The sequence below is a fragment of the Coregonus clupeaformis genome, chromosome 21 (genome assembly GCF_020615455.1).
Source record: "Coregonus clupeaformis isolate EN_2021a chromosome 21, ASM2061545v1, whole genome shotgun sequence".
Classification (NCBI taxonomy): domain Eukaryota; kingdom Metazoa; phylum Chordata; class Actinopteri; order Salmoniformes; family Salmonidae; genus Coregonus; species Coregonus clupeaformis.
In genome coordinates, this window is record NC_059212.1 from 27,786,085 (window position 1) to 27,800,869 (window position 14,785).

General features: G+C 40.9%; 1 protein-coding gene across 9 annotated transcripts in view; it reads left to right on the forward strand.

The window, feature by feature from the left end:
• The first annotated feature begins 303 nt into the window (after window positions 1-303).
• The window catches only part of LOC121535173 (disco-interacting protein 2 homolog C), a 243,602-nt gene continuing 229,120 nt past the window's right edge, over window positions 304-14,785 (forward strand). For all 9 annotated transcript variants that reach the window (XM_045206282.1, XM_045206286.1, XM_045206283.1 and 6 more), the window contains exon 1: window positions 304-699. In XM_045206282.1, coding sequence (XP_045062217.1) covers window positions 621-699 — 79 coding nt within the window. In that variant the 5' untranslated portion in view covers window positions 304-620. The remainder of the gene's footprint in view (window positions 700-14,785) is intronic.

Here is a 14,785-nt window from a genome sequence, read left to right on the forward strand (position 1 = left end):
TTTGATGTCTTCACTATTATTCTACAATGTAGAAAATAGTAAAAATAAAGAAAAACCGTTGAATGAGTAGGTGTGTCCAAACTTTTGACTGGTACTCTATACTTTTTGGGGGGCTGATCAAAATGTTCAATATTTGAATGCTCTTTGTGACAGTTGAGTGGCCAGTGATGTTTAACCGTCATTCTTCTGCATGGAGAGAGGGGGTAATTCCTCGACCAGTTCTTAAAGTGGGCATTTGGCGCCCTCCACAGGGTTCGAATGTGGGCTCTTGTGTGTCTCAAGCATCACGTGAATGTGTGACAGCACAGAGCAGTGAGAGCACGCAGTACTAGAAACTGGAGGCAACGTTTGTTGAGTATCCCTGAGCTGCACTTTCAGACCTTGGAATTACAGCAGCAGTACCTTTTCTTACTTGAGGGACCACCAACCATGGCGGGACTTGAATAAAGACGCGAGCCGAGCGATATTCGCCCAAACACTTTCCGCATTTCTATTTCACTCTCAAGTCGCTCCTCTTTTGCCCAATGCATCGGTACTCTGTGGAGAAAGGACAGTGTTGAAACACTTTACTGGACTCAGTGAGAAAAAGAGAAGAGAAAGCGAAGTAATTTTAAAGCAGAATGGCGGACCGTGATACGTTACCCCTTCCTTTGGAGGTGCGAACCAGACTTGCAGAGCTGGAACTGGAGTTATCAGAGGGTAAGAAATATTTAATATCCCCATATTATAGTAAGCAGAATTTGGGGGGAAAACGGACATTCATTGCTGCTGAGAAAAGGGAAGGCAGTGTGGGAATTCATGGAAGGAACTAGAGCATGCAATAAACAGAGTGCTGCCGCAAATTCATGCGGAATAATATCACGATAAATTGCTAGCTACATAATATCAGATTTATTGTACTTTTGGATCACACCACGAGTGCACTGTATTCTAATCAGACGTTGGCTATTATAAATATAAACATTGTGACAAATCAAGAAGCCAATACATTTGACAATGATATCAATTTTGTATCAACTGATGGCATTTTTAGATTGATTCAAAGAATTGTCGCTAACTAAATGATGAGGAATACGCCTAACGTTACATATTTTTCGGCGGTACAAAGTAGCCCACTCTTAATTTGTATGAGTGTTGCCTAAACGTCACGTTATCATGACATTTTATCATTTCTAAGTGGCTTTTGAAAACAGAAAAACACATTGATTGTCATTATTTTGCTTGACCACGGACTCCACTATCCTACGGTCTATGGTCTTGCAATTTGACATGTTCTTTCAAATTTGGTAGTGAGTCCTAAATTGGAACCGACACTCAGCAATGTTTTTCTAGTTTCTCATGGGGAGGCGTGAGCATTGATCAAGTATCCTGTTTATTTGCAGAGCTCACCCAGCTAGCACATTTGGTTCCTTGAATGTTGTGGGAACGTATGTTTTTGGTTTCACATTGGTTGTGAGAACGAAGCCATACGTTAACTGATTGGTAAAACGGAACGGTTTTTAAACGTTTGGAGAACAGAAGTGAACATTTCGCCTGTTCTGGGAACAATAACGTTTAGGTTGCAGGGAGGTTCTGAGAACGTTTTACTTTGGTTTCCTGAACGTTTTCCTGGGAGGTTTTTATTAACTCTGAGAACGAAATGATAGGTTATTTTGAAGGTAATTTTAAATAACATTCTGGGAACCTTCTCTAAATGTTGTGAAAGTTTTGTTATGGTTTTTATAGAAAGTTTACACAATCTAAGAAGGAAATGTAAAGGTTATTTGGAGGTTTTTGAATAACTTCCTTAACTTTAACAGAATGTTTTAATAAGACTTTTAATAACACTGCTAGCTTATTTGGGCTAAACCTTTTTGAACTCCAATCACAGATACAGTAGGACACATGAAATTAATTGTCTTAGGCATTAATCATGCAAACAGATTTTTTTTATTGTGACACGGCATCAATGAGATTCGAACCCATGATCTTCTGTTCTCTAGACGGGTTAGCTGACAACGTCACAAAAAAACAATGCACGCGATTCAATGGGGCAGAAGTCTGTTGTGATTCTGGGTGGCCAGATAGCTAGCAACAATGACAAGAAGCTGCCACGTGGGGAATTGTAGGTGGCTTGTTTCAGTTAGTTTTATCTTGTTCTTGATACCATGTCTTGTATTGAGGTGTTTTGATTGATGTCACATCTATGCTAATATGGCTAAAATTCGCTAGCTAGCTAACCAACAACAGTAACAATGTATTTGAGACAAGTGCTCATTGTGAAAATGTGTTTATGTTTTCAATAAATATTGGAGATTAAATATAGTTTATATATGTTGTCAACAATCTAAGTCAACCCCGTCTGTTTTGCCCTATAGTTGCGCATCAGTCGGTTTTGTTGCTAAACAACCAACCTGTCTATCCCTGGAATTCGTCCACTGCGCCACCAGGATGGAGCTAGCATTGTTTTTTTACGCATAGAAAGCTGTTCATTTTAGTCTATACAAACAGACTCTATTTCAAAGGAAACAAGCACTCATTAAGATCAGGTATGGCCAACACACCTGAACACAAGATAAGATAGTTTTGTTGACGCTGAGAACAGAATGTATATGTTGTAAAAAATATAGTCTTAGAACATTTTCTGAGCGTTACTAAAGTTTTCTTGTGATTTTTTTTTATTAGAAAGTTTTCTTCATGTTCTGAGAACGGAATTGAAAGCTAATTGATATTAATGTGTGTAATTCAATTTTTCAGAACATTCCCAGAATATTGCCAAGAACTAACATAAAAGAGAACCATAAATTCTCTGAACATTCTGAGAACATCGCTTAAGTCACACCATTTTTTAGAACATTCCCAGAATGTACAAAAAATATTAAATGAAATATAACACAATCGGAACTTGTGTGGAATGTTCTGTGGAAGTACTGAAATTCCCACAGAACGTTGTTTCTTAACTTTCTTGGAACTATACTAAACAAAAATATAAACGCAACATGTAAAGTCTTGGTCCCTTATTTCATGAGCTGAAATAAATATTCCAAATGCACAAAAAGCTTATTTAGCTCAAATTTTGTGCACAAATTTGTTTACATCCCTGTTGGTGAACATTTCTCCTTTGCCAAGATAATCCATCGACATGACAGGTGTGACATATCAAGAAGCTGATTAAGCAGCATGATCATTACACAGGTGCACCTTGTGCTGGGGACAATAAAAGGACACTCTAAAATGTGCAGTTGTGTCACACAACACAATGCCACAGATGTCTGACGTTTTGAGGGAGTGTGCAATTGGCATGCTGACTGCAGGAATGTCCACCAGACGTGCTGCCAGAGATTTGAATGTTCAATTCTCTACCATAACCCGCCTCCAACGTCATTTTAGAGAATTTGGCAGTACGTCCAACCGGCCTCACAACCGCAGACCACGTGTAACCACCCCAGCTCAGGACCTCCACATCCGGATTCTTCACCTGCGGGATCGTCTGAGACCAGCCACCCGAGAAGCTGATGAAACTGAGGAGTATTTCTGTCTGTAATAAAGGCCTTTGTGGGGAAAAGCTCATTCTGATTGGCTGGGTCTGGCTCCCTAGTGTTTGGGCGTGGCTCTCAAGTGGGTGGGCTTATGCCCTCCCAGGCCCACCCATGGCTGCGCCCCTGCCAAGTCAAATGAAATCCATAGATTAGGGCCTAATTAATTGATTTCAATTGACTGACTTCCTTATATGAACTGTAACTGAGTAAAATAGTTGAAATTGTTGCATGTTGTGGTTATTTTTGTTCAATATATTTGAGAACATTCCCAATGTCAAACCGGTTGGAGAACGTTCGTAGAACATTAACACAATTGAAATTAAATGTAACTTTTGGGAAACATTCTGTTGAAGTAATGAAATGCCAAGAATATAAAGTTTTCTTTTTTTTTGGTCAATTTCTTAAATGTGCTGAGAATGTTCAAAAGCCAAGCAACTATCCTGCACCAATGGGAAGGTTGTATGCAAAATAATCATGGGTCAACCACGCTCTCAGAAACATATGGTTCTCAGAACATTATGTGATAGCTGGGCAGCCAAAGATTTGAACACTGAAACATTTTTACATTTACATTTTAGTCATTTAGCAGACGCTCTTATCCAGAGCGACTTACAGTTAGTGAATACATATTTTTTTTATACTGCCCCCCCGTGGGAATCGAACCCACAACCCTGGCGTTGCAAACGCCATGCTCTATCAACTGAGCTACATCCCTGCCGGCCATTCCCTCCCCTACCCTGGACGACGCTGGGCCAATTGTGCGCCGCCCATGAGTCTCCCGGTCGCGGCCGGCGGCGACAGAGCCTGGATTCGAACCAGGATCTCTAGTGACACAGTTAGCACTGCGATGCAGTGCCTTAGACCACTGCGCCACTCAGGAGACAGGAAACTGGAAACTGTACATAGTCTTTTCTGTTGTCTGTTGCAGTTGGCTGGTGTAGACAGCATTAGCATCTTATCAATGCAAGCATTAAAAATAAATATATTTTAAAAATGGTCCATAACAATATCAAAGAAATGCAAAGGCTATATGCAGAGTTATTTGAGTTTGAATAAGGGCATGTTGATAATGCGCTCTCTTTTTAAATCTCCATTGCTCAGTCCATTTAAATATTATCTTGTTTACCTAGGCCTAATTGAGTCCATAGCTGTGAGGACAACCTTGGGGGAAGAGAAGGGAATCTAACAGGCAACCAGTAACTTTGGATAGGTAGTCTATTTGACCAATATAAATTGAAGTTAATTTAATTTCATCATCATGCTATACTTAGTGGAATAATTCTAAAGATTACAGGGTAAACTCACTCCCTAGTCATGTGTTTTAGAAACCAGGAAACTAGTTGGTTATGAAAGTTATTCAACATTAAATGTAAACTCCTTCTACAGAAATAAGTTTGATGCTGTATTGCATTATTTATTTGCTTTATTTGACAGATGCATAGTTATTCACCTCCTCTCACTTTTTGACCTATATTTACAGATCAGCCTCTTGACTGGGGCTCCTGAGATCAAATGCCTTGTTCTGTGTAGCTAGTGATAGCGCAGCTCATAACTCATATTTCAGCTTGTATATTTCTTGGGCTTTATGGATCAAGCATCTTCAAGTAGGAGTGCTGATTTTGGATCAGTTTTACCTTTTATATTACAATGAACAAAAAGCCTACATGGACGGACGGACGGACGGACGGGGGACTGATCCTAGATCAGCACTCCTACTCTGAGACGCTTGATACATTCGGCCCCTGGTTGGGGTTCTAGGTGGTCTGCAAAACATGGTTACTGTGTCATTGACTCATTGCAGAACTGATATGTGAGCTGATGGTATTCACACCGCTCTCTTAAGGCTTGCACACATCGCACTGAATACACATACACGTATACCTGCCCTGCTGTGAGCCAGGGAGATTTGTGATGTTCTTATGTGGATAGAGTTTAAACAGAGGTCAGTCAGCATGGCACGGGCACAACATGCCAACAGGTGTCCGGACTGACGTAATCTGATTGTCAGGTGAATGTTAACGTCAAACCAGTTCACCAGCTGTCCACTCATTGCGCCTTGGCTTATTTTAGCCAGGGGTTTAATTCTCTGGATGCATTCCCTATATAGTGCACCACTTTTGACCAGGGCCCTGATCAAAAGTAGTGCTCTATAAAGGGAATAGGGTGCCATTTGGGTTGTAGGTTCTGACTCTGTCAGACCACTGATTTACACGCTAAGGGCTTATACTGTTTTACTGAGGCTGTAGTCTGTAGTGATGTAGTAGGACTTAATACTGTATACATACGTAGTGAAATCACTAGTCAAATTTGCAATAACTAAAGCAATCAGATCGGCAAAGAAATCATGGTCATATAATATCCTCTGATATGTGATTTCTTTTACGGAGGCTGTAGGGATGTTGGACTATAAATATACACTGAGTATATCCCCTTTTTCTCTCAGAACAGCCTCAATTAGTTGGGTCATGGACTCTGCAAGGTGTCAAAAGCGTTCCACAGGGATGCTGGCCCGTGTTGACTCCAATGTGTCCCACAGTTGTCAAGTTGGCTGGATGTCCTTTGGGTGGTGGACCATTCTTGATACACACGGGAAACTGTTTAGCGTGAAAAACCCAGCAGTGTTGCAGTTCTTGACACAAACCGGTGCACCTGGCACCTACTACCATACCCTGTTGAAAATGCACTTAAATATTTTGTAATTCACCCTCTGAATGGCACACATACACAATCCATGTCACAATTGTCTCAAGGCTTAAAAATCCTTCTTTAACCTGTCTCCTCCCCTTCATCTACACTGATTTAAGTGGATTGAACATGTGACATCAATAAGGGGTCATAGCTTTCACCTGGTCAGTCTGTCATGGAAGGAGCAAGGGTTAATGTTTTGTATACTCTGTATGGTTGGTTAATCACTAATCCAATGTCTGAAGGACTCTAATATGTTTTGATAGTACTTGATACATGCGCTCGTTTTATACAGTAACAAATCATTGAACTCTTATCACTATTGCCCAATAGTGGCATGGCCTCAGATGGACCACTCAATATTGTTATGCGGTGTCCTCTTTCACGCTTTCTATTTCATTGATTAATTCCTGTTCTCACACCAGTACTGTATTGACAAAGCTATGGCATAAACGTTGAACTGTCAATAGACTCAATTGCTTTTATCCACTTGGTTGACCTAACTCACTGGTTCCACCAAATGGAAGTTGTTCAACTCCCGAGCCTAACACTTACAGAAATATGATACGTCATAGTGCAGACAGTGCTGTTAAATTTCCCTGAAAAGCCAGTTCTTCATAAGGGATGAGGTGTAGAGATCCTTTTGTCCCAAGGATAAGGCACTCCTGTTGATTACTTGCCTTTTAGAGTTTCATACTCCAACCTCTCCTTGGTCACATCACATCTGGGTCTGATATGATGCCCGTTTCTGTGAGACCTCAGACCTTTGTTGTTTTAAAGCCATACAGCTCAAGGAATTCTCTCCCCAAATAAAGTATTTTCCTCACTGTACTAGCTAGCTACTGTTAATTACAGCTCGGTCTGCTCTGTTTTGAAGCTACAGACCTACAGTTGAAATGATATAAAGTGCCTTCAGAAAGTATTCACACCCCTTTACTTTTTCCATATTTTGTTGTTACAGCCTGAATTTAAAATGGATCTACACACAATACCCCATAATGTAAAAGTGGAATTATTATATATATCTTTGACAAATTAATAAAAAATGAAAAGCTGAAATTTCAACCCCTTTGTTATGGCAAGCTTAAATAACTTCAAAAGTAAAAATGTGCTTAACAAGTCATAAGTTGCATGGACTACACTATGTGTGCAATAATGGTGTTTAACATGATTTTTAAATGACTATCCCATATCGGTACAATTTACAATGCATTCGGAAAGTATTCAGACCCCTTGACATTTTCCTCATTTTGTTACATTACAGCCTTATTCTAAAATTGATTAAATCGTCTTCTTGGGTATGACGCTACAAACTTGGCACACCTGTATTTTGGTAGTTTCTCCAGCTCTGTCAGGTTGGATGGGGAGCGTCGCTGCACAGCTATTTTCAGGTCTCACCAGAGATGTTAGATCGGGTTCAAGTCTGGTCTCTGGCTCGGCCACTCAATGACATTCAGAGACTTGTCCCAAAGCCGCTCCTGCATTGTCTTGGCTGTGTGCTTAGGGTTGTTGTCCTGCTGGAAGGTGAACCTTCGCCCCAGTCTGATGTCCTGAGCGCTCTGGAGCAGATCTTCATCAAGGATCTTTGCTCCGTTCATCTTTCCCTCGATCCTGACTAGTCTCCCAGTCCCTGCCGCTAAAAAACATCCCCACAGCATGATGCCAGGTTTCCTCCAGACGTGACGCTTGGCATTCAGGCCAAAGAGTTCAATCTGGGTTTCATCAGACCAGAGAATCTTGTTCTCATGGCCTGAGAGTCCTTTAGGTGCCTTTTGGCAAACTCCAAGCGGGCTGTCATGTGCCTTTTACTGAGGAGTGGCTTCCGTCTGGCCACTCTACCATAAAGGCCAGAGTGGTGGAGTGCTGCAGAGATGGTTGTCCTTCTGGAAGTTTCTCCCATCTCTACAGAGGAACTCTGGAGCTCTGTCAAAGTGACCATTGGGTTCTTGGTCACCTCTCTGACCAAGGCCCTTCTCCCCCGATTGTTCAGTTTGGCTGGGCAGCCAGCTCTAGGAAGAGTCTTGGTGGTTCCAAACTTCTACCATTTAAGAATGATGGAGGCCACTGTGTTCTTGGGGACCTTCAATCCTGCGATTCCTTCGACCTCATTGCTTGGTTATTGCTATGACATGCACTGTCAACTGTGGGATCTTATATACACAGGTGTGCCTTTCCAAATCATGTCCAATAAATTGAATTTACCACAGGTGGACTCCAATCAAGTTGTAGAAACATCTCAAGGATGATCAATGGAAACAGGATGCACCTGAGCTCAATTTTGAGTCTCATAGCAAAGTGTCTGAATACTTATGTACTTAAGGTATTTCTGTTTTTTATTTGTAATACATTTGCAAAAATCTCAACCTGTTTTCGCTTTGTCATTATGAGGTATTGTGTGTAGATTGATGAGGAAAAAAACGAATTCAATCAATTTTGGAATAAGGCTGTAACGTAACAAAGTGGAAAAAGAGAAGGGGTCTGGATACTTTCCGAATGCACTGTATATGTAAGGTCCCTCAGTCGAGCAGTGAATTTCAAGCACAGATTCAACGACAAAGACCAGGGAGGTTTTCCAATGCCTGGCAAAAGGGTACCTATTGGTAAAAAATAAAAAAGCAGACATTGAATATTCCTTTGATTATGGTGAAGTTATTCTTTACACTTTGGATGGTGTATCAATAGACCCAGTCACTACAAAGATACAGGCGTCCTTCCTAACTCAGATGACAGAGAGGAAGGAAACCGCTCAGGGATTTCACCATGAGGCCAGTGGTGCCTTTAAAACAGTTGCAGAGTTAAATGGCTGTGATAGGAGAATTGAGGATGGATCAAATACATTGTAGTTACTCCACAATACTAACCTAATTGACAGAGTGAAAAGAAGGAAGCCTGTGCAGAATAAAACTATTCCAAAACATGCATCCTGTTTGCAATAAGGCACTAAAGTAAAACTGCAAAAAAAGGCTAAGAAATGAACCTTTTTGTCCTGAATACAAAGCATTATGTTCCAACGCAACACATCACGGAGTACCACTCTTCATATTTTCAAGCATCGTGGTGGCTGCGTCATGTTATGGGTTTGCTTGTCATTGGCAAGGACTAGGGAGTTTTTTTAAGATACAAAGAAAATGAATAGAGCTAAGCACAGGCAAAGTCCTAGAGCAAAACCTGGTTCAGTCTGCTTTCCAACAGACTCTGGGAGACGTCCACCTTTCAGCAGGACAATAACCTCAAACGCAAGGCCAAATATACACTGGAGTTGCTTACCAAGACGACATTGACTGTTCCTTAGTGGCCAAGTTACAGTTTTGACTTAAATTGGCTTGAAAATCTATGGCGAGACTTGAAAATGGCTGTCTAGCAATGATCAACAACCAACTTGACAGAGCTTGAAGAATTTAAAAAAAATTATAATGGGCAAATATTTTACAATCCAGGTTTACCTAGAAAGAGTCACAGCTGTAATCGCTGCCAAAGGTGATTCTAACATGTATTGACTCGGGGTTGAGTACTTATCGAATAAAAATATATAAATGTTTGATTTTTTCCATTAATACATTTTATTTGTGAGTTTTTCTTCCACTTTGACAGTGTTTTGTGTTGATCATTGACAACCACTTTAATCCCACTTTGTAACACAAGTTTAAAAAGTCAAGGTGTGTGAATACTTTCTGAAGGCACTGTAGGCCTATTGTTTGCATCCCAAATGGCACCCTATTCCCTGTATAGTGCGCTACTTTCGACCGGGGCCCATAGGGTGCCATTTGGGACACAGCCATTGTCTTGGTCTACACAGAGTAGGCACATATCATCTTATGTTTTATTCCTGGAATTGTTGAAATGAATACACATCAGCATTCTGTATGAAAGTCAGCCTGCCCTTGACTGACTGTGTTTGTATGGAAGACATCACGACATGCAGCAGGCTACAGTACTGTAGATGTGTCTAATGCACTTTATTTGGAATGCATCAATTCAGAGAATTACCCTGCAGATTACATTATACAGTAGCCAAGGAAAATAGAGAAAATATGAACTCTCAGATAGTCGTGGTTATAAAGTACATTGCTACTTTTTGTTCAGGATAAAATCTGTCCTCTTTGTCTAAGCGAAGTACATGTTTGCATTTTAAAATGAATAGTAAAATCTTCTCGTTATTTTATGAAAGCAGAATAATATTGTGGAGGGAGAGGTGGATAATATGACCTTGTTTTCTTTTGGTAGCCTCCCTAATGAGTTGTACAGCCTTTTTTTTTGTTATATATATTTTTTAATTATAATATTTTTTTTGGGGGGGGGGATGGATCAGCTTAATATTGCAGATAGATTGTATCTTCTATCAATGTAATTGTCTGCATCACTTCCAATCCCCCATGTTTTTTTAAATTTTTTATATTTTTTATATATATATACTCCCCTTTATTACTTTTCAACCCCACCATCCTTTCCCTACTTGGAGTAAATTAGTGAACAACAATGCCCAGGCCTCTACTTCCGGTCTATACTTACTATCTACACCTTATGGACAGAGTTAATTTTACAATAATTCTATTATATATATTTTTATTTATTTTATTTTTTATTGCTCCTGAACTACTTCTACTCTCAACCTCTCTGATCATTTCCATGATGTCCATCCGGTTTGCTTCTGTATGCCATATCTTTCTAACTGTGCTCTTTCCCAAAAGCTCCCAACATACAACCTATATACTTATTATGGACACAGTATGCTTACATTATTAGCTATCTTTGTTATTATTTGTTATTAGTCCCATCCTTCAACTCTATTCAATACCTCCCATCTATCTCTTAACACCATCTATATAGGATTTCTATTTGCCTATATATTTCAACCGTACTGTGATGATTTACAAAAGTTCTGAACCTTTCTATTCTCATTGCTTCTACAGATTGTGAATTAAAAATAAACATTTTTGCTAAAAGTATTATTATATTATTGATTGATTGACTATTACTTTTCAGATCACCCAGTAATGCTATCTGCAAGGTTAGTTCCAGGTAAATATTGCAATCCTTTAGCCATTCCTGGACCTGTGTCCAAAAACAAGCTACAAATGGACAGAACCAAAACAGATGATCTAATGATTCTGTCTCTTCACAGCAAAATCTGCAGAGCTGGGAAGATTGTATCCCCCATATAAATAACATTCTATTGGTAGCAAGAATTTTATATAATAATTTAAATTGAAAGATTCTAATTTTTGCTCAGACTGACTAAGCTCTCTCTCTCTGTTTGAATGTTTAATTATATCTGTGGCATTTCACAGAATATGTCACAGTTGCGTGTCAAAGTACCATAATCACCCAACGCCAGACGTATGGGCTCTGCCTTCTCTCCGCTGTTTTCAGTTGGGATCAAAATCAGGTGCAGCCAAGACCTTTGGATTGAGATTATGGCAGGTTAGCCACCCCTCCTTTTGTGACATAATGATTTTGAAACGTGCCAATAATGACGTAAGTGCTCACTTCTCTATCACGTTGCCCTAATGATAAGGACACACACCAGCATACCTGTGACGGTCACAGTGAATGCTGCTAGGCATGTCATGGGATAGTCACTCAGAGATACAAAGAGAGGGAATGTCAGTGTTAACTCATTCTCTATGATAAAACAGTGATGACAGACTAGGGTCAAGCTCCACATAAAAGGTCAAGCGAGACCTTATGACATCAACACTCCCTTTCTAGTAGCCAGCCTGTATTTGCCTGGCTATACAGTGGGGGAAAAAAGTATTTAGTCAACCACCAATTGTGCAAGTTCTCCCACTTAAAAAGATGAGAGAGGCCTGTAATTTTCATCATAGGTACACGTCAACTATGACAGACAAATTGAGAAAAAAAAATCCAGAAAATCACATTGTAGGATTTTTAATGAATTTATTTGCAAATGATGGTGGAAAAAAAGTATTTGGTCACCTACAAACAAGCAAGATTTCTGGCTCTCACAGACCTATAACTTCTTCTTTAAGAAGCTCCTCTGTCCTTCACTCGTTACCTGTATTAATGGCACCTGTTTGAACTTGTTATCAGTATAAAAGACACCTGTCCACAACCTCAAACAGTCACACTCCAAACTCCACTATGGCCAAGACCAAAGAGCTGTCAAAGGACACCAGAAACAAAATTGTAGACCTGCACCAGGCTGGGAAGACTGAATCTGCAATAGGTAAGCAGCTTGGTTTGAAGAAATCAACTGTGGGAGCAATTATTAGGAAATGGAAGACATACAAGACCACTGATAATCTCCCTCGATCTGGGGCTCCACGCAAGATCTCACCCGGTGGGGTCAAAATGATCACAAGAACGGTGAGCAAAATCCCAGAACCACACGGGGGGACCTAGTGAATATCCTGCAGAGAGCTGGGACCAAAGTAACAAAGCCTACCATCAGTAACACACTACGCCGCCAGGGACTCAAATCCTGCAGTGCAAGACGTGTCCCCCTGCTTAAGCCAGTACATGTCCAGGCCCGTCTGAAGTTTGTTTGAGTGCATTTGGATGATCCAGAAGAGGATTGGGAGAATGTCATATGGTCAGATGAAACCAAAATAGAACTTTTTGATAAAAACTCAACTCGTCGTGTTTGGAGGACAAAGAATGCTGAGTTGCATCCAAAGAACACCATACCTACTGTGAAGCATGGGGGTGGAAACATCATGCTTTGGGGCTGTTTTTCTGCAAAGGGACCAGGACGACTGATCCGTGTAAAGGTAAGAATGAATGGGACCATGTATCGTGAGATTTTGAGTGAAAACCTCCTTCCATCAGCAAGGGCATTGAAGATGAAACGTGGCTGGGTCTTTCAGCATGACAATGATCCCAAACACACCGCCCGGGCAACGAAGGAGTGGCTTCGTAAGAAGCATTTCAAGGTCCTGGAGTGGCCTAGCCAGTCTCCAGATCTCAACCCCATAGAAAATCTTTGGAGGGAGTTGAAAGTCCGTGTTGCCCAGCGACAGGCCCAAAACATCACTGCTCTAGAGGAGATCTGCATGGAGGAATGGGCCAAAATACCAGCAACAGTGTGTGAAAACCTTGTGAAGACTTACAGAAAACGTTTGACCTGTGTCATTGCCAACAAAGGATATATAACAAAGTATTGAGAAACTTTTGTTATTGACCAAATACTTATTTTCCACCATAATTTGCAAATACAATCATTAAAAATCCTACAATGTGATTTTCTGGATTTTTTTTTCTCATTTTGTCTGTCATAGTTGACGTGTACCTATGATGAAAATTACAGGCCTCTCTCATCTTTTTAAGTGGGAGAACTTGCACAATTGGTGGCTGACTAAATACTTTTTTTCCCCACTGTATGTGTTTGCATCGTCCCAATCCCTCAGTCTTGGCTTTCACACTCTGCGTCCCAAATGGCACCCTATTTCCTGTGTAGTGCACTACTTTTGACCAGGGATCATAGGGCTCTGGTCAAAAGTAGTGCACTATATAGGGAATAGGGTGCCATTTGCGACAGTGTCTATGATTCTGCCTCCCCCCATGTCCCTGCTGCTCTTACTTTTGGAGTGGCAGTTGCCATAACGATGGCTTTTTCCTCCTCCCTCCTTGGTGGTTTGTGACTCATGGGGAAAGGTGAAAGTGATTATGGCACTGCCCCTCCTAGATGGCACAGCGATTGTGTCATGTTGAGGACACTCAAGTCCCAGGTCCCCTGTCTTGAGTTTAAGCTTGCTTGTGAAAATGACGTGCCTTACCAGGGTCTCAGAGACTGCTTTGCCTGAGAATATTCTCTGGTCTTTTAGAGGCTTTAGTTATACATTTTGAGGTTTGAGTTTTACTGTCCATGCCTCACCATTTGCATGAACAGGATATTCAGCAGCTAGGTTCAGTACAACCATAAACCATCAGAGAAGTGACAGTCCCATTGATTCTTAATTGTAATGTTTATTGATTCACAGTCATGGTTACATAATACATTCATTGTAAGTCCGATCAAATGGGGGAAGGACTTTCTCTCATAGTCCTCTTTTAGAGATGTTTCTCAGCCAGTATTTGTCACAATTGGTTCTGAGGACTTGTCAGTCATTGAAAATTTCAGACATGTTACTGTACTCTACTGTACTCAACACCATTATCCCAGAAACCCTAGACCCACTCCAATTTGCATACCACCCCAACAGATCCACAGATGATGAAATATCTATTGCACTCCATACTGCCCTTTCCCACCTGGACAAAAGGAACACCTACGTGAGAATGCTATTCATTGACTACAGCTCAGCATTCAACACCATAGTGCCCTCAAAGCTCATCATTAAGCTAAGGACCCTGGGACTAAACACCTCCCACTTCAACTGGATCCTGGACATCCTGACGGGGCGCCCCCAGGTGGTAAGGGTAGGTAACAACACATCCGCCACTCTGATCCTCAACACTGGGGCCCCTCAGGGGTGCGTGCTCAGCCCCTTCCTGTACTCCCTGTTCACCCATGACTGCATGGCCAGGTACGACTCCAACACCATCATTAAGTTTGCCGACGACACAACAGTGGTAGGTCTGATCACCGACAACGATGAGACAGCCTATAGGGAGGAGGTCCG